At 35.1% G+C, this 8,101-nt stretch overlaps 1 protein-coding gene across 2 annotated transcripts; it reads right to left on the bottom strand.

Moving 5' to 3' along the window:
- Nucleotides 1–2,685: 2,685 nt before the first annotated feature.
- On the bottom strand, nt 2,686–7,450 carry LOC109205248 (serine hydroxymethyltransferase 3, chloroplastic-like). Of its 2 annotated transcripts, none has more exons than XM_019367928.1 (12): nt 7,308–7,450; nt 6,979–7,202; nt 5,804–5,999; nt 5,529–5,703; nt 5,325–5,442; nt 5,119–5,231; nt 4,898–5,020; nt 4,136–4,240; nt 3,879–3,965; nt 3,687–3,794; nt 3,360–3,432; nt 2,686–3,279 (listed from the first exon to the last, which is right to left on the bottom strand). In XM_019367928.1, the coding sequence occupies exons 2-12, from the start codon at nt 7,172–7,174 to the stop codon at nt 3,005–3,007; spliced, it is 1,569 nt and encodes a 522-aa protein (XP_019223473.1). In that variant the 5' UTR covers nt 7,175–7,202; nt 7,308–7,450; the 3' UTR covers nt 2,686–3,004. The 2 variants fall into 2 exon arrangements, with proteins under 2 accessions (XP_019223473.1, XP_019223475.1); XM_019367930.1 differs by having other exon boundaries at nt 6,979–7,197.
- Nucleotides 7,451–8,101: the final 651 nt, after the last annotated feature.

The following is an 8,101-nucleotide window of genomic DNA, read 5'->3' as shown; positions in this document are numbered from 1 at the left end:
CTCTTGTACAAAAGGCTGATATGTTGGAAAGCTTCCGCTGCTAGTATAAAGAGGCAAATTTGGATCAATCTTATAACCGCAGAAGTTTGACTCTAACTATTAATGGAGACAAATTTAAACATTTTCACAACCTTCAAGGGCAAAATTCTATAAATAACGTTACATGGAAGTGTGGAGTGAGAATGTCAAAGGGCATATGGCCATAGATCCGAAATTAGTTTTGAAAAATTGATTTGGGTAAAGTTTGGTTTTGAAGAAAATGTGTTTGGACATACGTTTTCAAAACATATTTCCCAAAATGGGGATTGGGATTTGGGATTTTGCCAAAATGTGGGCAAAATTTATGGTCAAACATGAGTTTTGAAAATAAATCCCAAATATATTTGGCAAAACTCATGGCCAAACGGGTCCTAGATGACCTGATGAAAAGAAGGGTTATAGTTCAAGTTAGGGAGTTTAATTTTAACACGAATATTTGAGGGGAAAATGATTTTCACCCATTTAAAATATAGGTAATTTTGCAACTGGCATTTAAATTTTAATTCAATTCTTACTTAAATTGTAAAATTTTCATGTGACATCCGGTTTTACGCTACCCATTAAATTTGTACCTACTTTTTAATAAAAAAAGTTTAACTGATATCTAATTTGTGGGTCACTTCAGATACACACACTTTTCTCTTCTTTACTATATTGTTTTCTTCTTCTTTGTGCTTAGAATTTCTTCTTCTACTTCTTCTTCTTAGATGCAAAATCGGGTTGTTAAATTTGTTGTTGTTTTGACAATTTGATGATTGAGATTTGTTCTTTTATGATATTTGAAAGTTATGTTTCAAATTTGAGCTCATTTGCAGTAGATTTGACCATTGAATCGGGTATCGAATTGCTGAAATTCGAAGAACAAGTTTATGTTTCAGAACTTAAGATTCGAAGTCTGAAGTTGCATTCAATAGATTGAACTACTTAAGTTTGAATTTCTGAGGATTTAAAAGATAGAAGAACTTCATATTTGATTTCTGAAGTTGCATTAAAGAGATTGAACTACTTAAGATCCGAGCAGGTATACTTTGCAAAATATTATTCATTACGGATATAACTTCAATGGTGGCCCCAAAAGTGGATAAAAAATGAAAATGCCCCCATTAAATTTTTTTGAAGTGTCACTTATTTACAAACAAATGACCATCTCCTGGTAGAAATGACACCAGGTAGCCACTCTAAGGCCTCGTATGTTTTCTTTTTTTAAGTTTAAGACGTCTGAATCTGAATACACATTTGAATATCAAGATGTGTATTAAGATTAAGACATGTGAATCTGAATATATTAAGATGTGTATTAAGATCTGAATAGAGATAATTAAGACTGTCTGATTTTTAACATCTGAATATATAATATTTATCTTTATTTGGAAATTAATAAACATAAAATTCAAATTAAATAACTAATCTAATATTCTATAAATTATATAGTTTTTTGACATATGATAGTTGTTGGTGGTGATGGCTAACGGGTGAATGCCGACAGAGGCGGTGGTTGGTGGTAGTTTTGGTTGATGATGGTGGTTCATGCTAGTAGCTAGTAGTAATTGGTAGTGGTGGCGATTATGATTGAGGATGGTGGTGGCGTGGTTGGTGATAGTTAATAATGGCGGGTGGTGGTAGTAGTTGTGACTGAGGAAGGTGGTGGGTTGGTGGAGGTAGGTTGTAATGATGGGCAGTATCGATTGTGGTTGTTGATGGTGATGGGGTGGTCGGTTGTGGTAGTTGAGGTGGATGAGTGTTGATTGTGGGGGAGAATAATGGTGGCCGGAGTGGTGGGGATAGTGGGTGGTGATGGTCGATAATGGTGGCGGCTATGATTGAGGATGATGGTGACGTGGTGGTGGTGGAGGTGGTAGTGGTGGTGTGGTAGTTGAGTATGGTGATAGTTGATAATGATAGGCGGTGACGGTAGTTAATAATGAATATGTGATAACATCTTAATGAAATTAAATCCATATTATAGATCTTAATCATACAGACCTATTCAGACCTAAGTGGCTGTGAAGTAAAAAAAACATACACACTTAATGATTAAGATCTGAATAATTAAAATTTCATACTTTAAAAACAAATACACTTAATGGGTGTGATCTGAATGGTTTAGATTCAGACCTCCATTAAGTGCAAACAAATGAGGCCTAAAGGCCTGCTATTTAAGAATTAACCAGTGTGTCGTTAATTTCAGTTTTCAGTTCAAAATTTTGGACAAAAAGTATTCTGAAGCTAAAATTTTTAGTTTTAAAATTCAGAACAAAATAAATACCGACTAATATCTAAATAACATCCATGAGAATAGGTTATTTGTGCACTTGCCCCTCTACTGGTGGAACTTCGAGCAAACAAAAATTGTAGATAATTGAAGAGCCTTGCCTTATATCTCAACGTGGTAAAGGGTATAACTGCTGTATTTGAGTTGCTTCACATTTACGATACCTAAATAGATTATTTTTTTTAACTTGAAATCCTTTAAATTTCTTTTCTTACTATGTTTGAGTTGCGACTCACATTTTCAATCCAGAAGAGTTTGTAACAACAGTGAATTCATTAGTTATAAAATCAACTTAAATCTGTTAATAAGTTTTTGTATTAATCAAAGTTTTTCTATTAACAGGAATAATGCTTCAAGTTCAAAACACATACGAATCTTTTTAGACGTTCAAAATTCCAATAGACTGACAAAACTGAACTACAATATCCATGCAGTTTTCAAGTATGACGGATGAAATTCAATTGTTTACAACACCCAACTCCTATTTTTTGCTTCAACACAGAATATAAATCTGCTCATTTTTCCAGGAGAAGAACAAACATAGATGATTTTCAGAGAGCAAACTGGTATAGGTATCAATGCATTGAATCATCCTAAAACATCCTAAACAGCACATTGCAAAATTCTTGGCGTCATGAAATAGGAAGCGGCAAGCTGTATTATCATCAGGCAATTCGGCCTTCCAATACCACTTCATAAACCAGGCAATGGGTACTGGCTCGTGAAAGCTTCGACCCTTTTTTGTAAGTCCAACACCTTGTCAATCAAATTAAAATCTGGGGCAGTAACAAACTTCAAGAAATCTTGGAGTTTGGTACTAGAGACAGACTTCTTGGCTTCGAGAGTAATTTGCACGCCCTCGTGAATGAAATCTGCAACTGCTACAAATTCCTTCTCTGTAAAACCTCGAGTGGTCATGGCCGGTGAGCCTATGCGGATGCCACCAGGTACTAGTGCACTTTTATCACCTATAGTTTCGATTTATTTGACGGTGTAAATACAAAAGGAACTTCCAAAATGACAATTAACTGTATAAGCTTACACTCACCAGGTACTGAATTCTTGTTGAGAGTGATTGATGCCATGTCAAGTATTTTCTCCACTCTAGCACCATCAGTTCCCTAATTGACATATGAACACTGTTAATCTATGCAAGTTTATCAGATAATTCTGGTGCTTACAGCCAGCAGCGCAGAAAGATTAATACTAACCATAATTTTTCTGAAAATTTACTTTAACCAAACTAGTATAGGATGCCGTTGATGTTACTAATTTAATCTGATAGTTTCTTAAGTACCATCAAAATATAAGTCCATCCTAATAATTGAGTATTTACGCAAAGGAAAATGGAAAAGGTATAACCCGGAAAACTCACTAGAGGCCTCAAATCCACAAGAACCAAATGATTGTCACTCCCTCCTGAGACCAGCTTGTAGCCTAATTCCGTTAACCGGCTTGCAAGAGCTCTACAGTTGGAGACCACCTACAAGATAAATACATAATAGATGGAGTGACATTTCCACTAGAGATGGAGACAGTGTTGGGTAAAGAGGCCAAAAATTCCTACCTGGTTCTGATAAGCCTTAAATTCAGGTGATTTCGCATGTTTCAAACAAACGGCTAGTCCTCCAATTGTGTGATTATGGGGACCACCCTGCAGAGACAAACAATAATATTGCTAGCTCAATTCGAAGAATCCAGATTATATAATATAGAGTCCAAAGGGAAAAGTTGTTCTTATCTTTGGTAAGGTATTAGGAATCATGAAACTTATTCCGAAAAGGAAAATAAAAGGATGGATAATTAAAAGAAAAATGAACTTACCTGCAAACCAGGAAAAACAGCATTATTTATGGCAGATTCCAGATCCACACCAAGAACTGGATCTTTTTTGAAGAAGATCATTCCACCTCTAGGACCTCTAAGAGACTGAACGGACAAGTCCAAGTTAGGCCATAGTTCATCATATAGTAACATATAATAGCACACAAGAAACCTTGTCTGTGACTACTAAAATATTGGAGTTTAAAGATGGAGTTAGTAGTCTTCCCAAAAAATTTCAATCTATAAGTTAATTTAGACTGCATGATGCAGCACACATTCCTCAGACATAACACAACATCTTCATTTTCCTTTCCTATGCAAAACGATCTAGTTCACTGTACAATTTGGATTTTGATCATTTATTCGCAAGAAGAAACACTACAGTTCCACCAATAATAAGAACATCTTCCACACATGGACTTCTGCGCAAAGTTTTGTAAGCTGTAATACTCAAAGAGCACGCTTGTCCGGAGGGCCTAATTCTCCGCCTTATTGTATAACTTTAAAACCAGGCTAATCTCATATTTCTTACTTTAAAGAATTCTTTTTCTTGTTATATCTTTACTTTGAAGAATTGAAAAGAGAAAAAACAGACTTAACGCATTTTTGGAAATCTAACAGCAGAAGTGCATTGGAGAAAGAAAGAGAGAAAAGCCCAATGAAAATACAACTGATATAACTATTTAACATTTCTTTTAAGGAGCAGGGAAGGGAGGGATGTGCTGAGCACAAAACTATTAGCTCGGCAAGGAATCACAGTACCTTGTGAGTAGTAGTAGTAACAATGTCACAGTATTCAAATGGATTAGCAAGCACAGAGGCAGCAACAAGCCCACTGATATGAGCCATATCCATCATCAGGAAAGCTCCGACAGCATCTGCTATCTTTCAGGACATATCAGAAGCACAATATTAGTTGCCAAATAAAAAGAGAACAAGAAGTTGTTATGAATATAACAAATCCAATTATTATAGAATTGTACCTTTCTCAGACGAGGATAATCAAAATCACGCGGATATGCACTAGCACCGGCAATGATAAGTTTCGGCCGAAAAAGATTCGCCGTTTTCTCAAGCATTTCATAATCGAGAATACCTGTTTAGAGTTAAGACATACTTCCATCAGCTAATAATTCTAGTTAACAGTCCAAATCCAATATGTTAAAGACTTAAAGTAGCACACTGTTACCTGTAGATTCATCAAGTCGATAAGGCATGGACTCAAAGTAAACAGAGGTGGCTGAAACTCGTCGTTTAGGAGTCATAAATCCATGGGACAAGTGGCCACCATGAGGCAAGTCCAATCCCTAAGGTACAATCGCACAATATAAATGTCATTCCATGCAGCAACTAAAAACTAGTAATAAAAAACTGCTTACAATTTAAAACTAACCATAATCCGGTCATGTGGATTAAGGACAGCTGTGTAGACTGCAAAATTTGCTGGCGAACCAGATAATGGTTGAACGTTCACACCCCATTGCTTTCCATCTAAGCTAAAGGCAGCCAATGCTCTTTCTTGACAGAGAGTTTCCAACTCATCAATGTATTCATTCCCACCGTAATATCTGACACAAATTAAGAACTAGAAATTTGTCATTAAACAACCTACATAAAAGAAGACAAGTTTTCTGCAAAGAAGAAATGTATGATTAATATCAGGTTCACCTTTTGCCTGGAAGCCCTTCAGAGTATTTGTTTGTAAGGCAAGAACCAACTGCTTCCATCACTGCTCGAGATGTGAAATTCTCAGATGCAATAAGTTCTAAGCTCCTAAATTGACGTTTCTTCTCTTTGTCAATTATAGCACGAACATCAGGATCAGCTTCACTCAATCCATAGTCCTCAAAGCTGCTCTTAGCACCTAAAAAATTGCAGTTGACAACCATGAGTAGATGAATTAAGTCTAAGAAAGTAAATGTCATCATAAAAGTTCATGAGGGATATTTAACCAACGGGACTGGCTTTAGCCCCGATTAGTTTTTGCCTTGCAAAGAAATGAAAAAGCAAACTAAAAATGTTCAATGAAAATCTCCTCTGACACCAATGATAGTCTCTGCGTTGATACCAAAGAGCTGATAAACAAGATGGAGAACCTATTCATATCTGCCGTTTAACAAGAAAAAGACACTTCCAAGACCCAACCCAAGTAAATTGGCAAGTCACCAATCACTCCAATTTCAGAAGCCTGCAGAGAAAACTCAGGTGCTACAGATGCCACATTCCAGCTTTATGTGATCTAACAAGTTCATCACATAAGGCAATTGGTGTACCAAAATTGGATTTAAGAGTCTACATTAATTTTTATTATAAATAAGAAAAGAGTCTACATTTATAACTTGTCAAATGAACGAAATATTATATCAGGAGGATCAAATCATATTTCTTTTGATCAACACACTCAGCGCGCGCGCACCCCCTGCCCCCCACCCCACCCCCACCCCCACCCCCACCCCAAAAAAAAGGAATAACAAGATGGGAAATACAACAAATTTAGCAATAACTTCACAACACCAGACACATCATGGCCTTTTGATATAGCCAATTACATTAATTAATTTGATTTATCAACATAACTAAAACCTATATTTGATTTAGCAGCATAACTAAAAACTATTTACAAAAAACTCCTGAAAAACATATCAATGGTCCATCAAACCCCATTTGAACAATACATATGCATAAAATAGAATCTGAGCAAACCAATCCCCCACCCCCCCCCCCAAAAAAAAAAAAAATTAATATTTTATGCATAAAAGACAAACCAAAAATACTTCTAAAGAACATTTTTCATTTGCATATACTACTATATGTAGAACAAAACAACAGAATTTCAAGATTACCTACAGAAGAAACAGAAGAAGTAGGGCTTCCTGTTAACAAGCTCCCTTCAATTGGAGATGCTCTGCAGGGTTTTACAGAGCATAATTTAACCCGAGTCGGAATACCAGCAGCCCCTTTTGAAGGAAAAGCTGAACTTTTAACCCAAACAGGTTGCTGAACTGAACCCATGATTGCAGCTCCGCAACAAGCTTCCATGTTACAATTAACCAGCAAAATCCCTTCACTTCAAAAGGCTAAAAAATTCAGTTATTATGCAAATAGAAAAAAGAGAGTTTAACTTAAATGAAAAAGTCTTTGCAAGAATTAGATGAAATGTAAATAGTTTAACCTTATTGAGATTCTGTTCTATTTTCAGCTTTGGGGTTTTTCGTACTGTTGGAGAACTGGGAATATATATGAAAGAAACACAAGGAAAGAAAAAAGAACCCTAGCTTGGAAATTTGCGCGCCGCTCATGCACCGGTCCTGTCCTAAAAAAAGTCACCACTAATATTATATCCCATGCAATGGAGTGGTATAATATTTCTTTTCCTGAAAAATAAAAACTTCACTAACATTGCTTAATACTAATAATTGTTATTATAAATATGTCGAAATGCTCAATTTAATGTAATATTTCATAAGTTTCATTTTATCTGATACATTTTGATTTAACGCAAAGCTTTAGATAGTATTCAATTATATACATATATTTAGTTATACAAAAAAAAATATTAAAGTAATGGTTGCAAAAAGAACACACATGTCATCAAAGCTAAACTAAATAATTTAATAAATTTAAATTTTTGAATGTCTAGTCGTATAGAAATAGAATTGTGTCACCTTTTGGATCATCCCAAAATGAAAAGAGTGTTGCATAAAAGAAGTAGCATTTTTTTTTAAGAATGTTATAAATAGAATTATATTTAAGGTGAATTTCAATATTCAGAGAGATCTTATGATTTGTTATTTGGTGACGAAGTCACTTTTTCCTTATAAATAGAGGGATTCTATTACATTGTAATGCATCCAATATCAATAAGAATTCTCTCTCTACTTTTCTCTATAATACTCATCTTCTTCATTTATTGTTTTATAACACGTTATCAGCACGAGACTCTAACCAATTGAGTAGAAGCTTTGG

This window comes from Nicotiana attenuata, unplaced genomic scaffold, assembly GCF_001879085.1.
Source record: "Nicotiana attenuata strain UT unplaced genomic scaffold, NIATTr2, whole genome shotgun sequence".
NCBI classification, from domain to species: domain Eukaryota; kingdom Viridiplantae; phylum Streptophyta; class Magnoliopsida; order Solanales; family Solanaceae; genus Nicotiana; species Nicotiana attenuata.
Note: the sequence above shows the minus strand (reverse complement) of the source record. Positions and strands in the feature narration are given on the sequence as shown.

What these genes read in the sequence shown, in the direction of transcription:
- LOC109205248 (XM_019367928.1), bottom strand. Translation starts at nt 7,174, where the DNA reads ATGGAAGCTTGTTGCGGAGCTGCAATCATGGGTTCAGTTCAGCAACCT. An exon ending in TTCTTCTGTTTCTTCTGTAG is followed by an intron (nt 6,000 to 6,978) that starts GTAATCTTGAAA and finishes GCAATTTTTTAG; the next exon opens with GTGCTAAGAGCAGCTTTGAG. An exon ending in GAAGGGCTTCCAGGCAAAAG is followed by an intron (nt 5,704 to 5,803) that starts GTGAACCTGATA and finishes AATTTGTGTCAG; the next exon opens with ATATTACGGTGGGAATGAAT.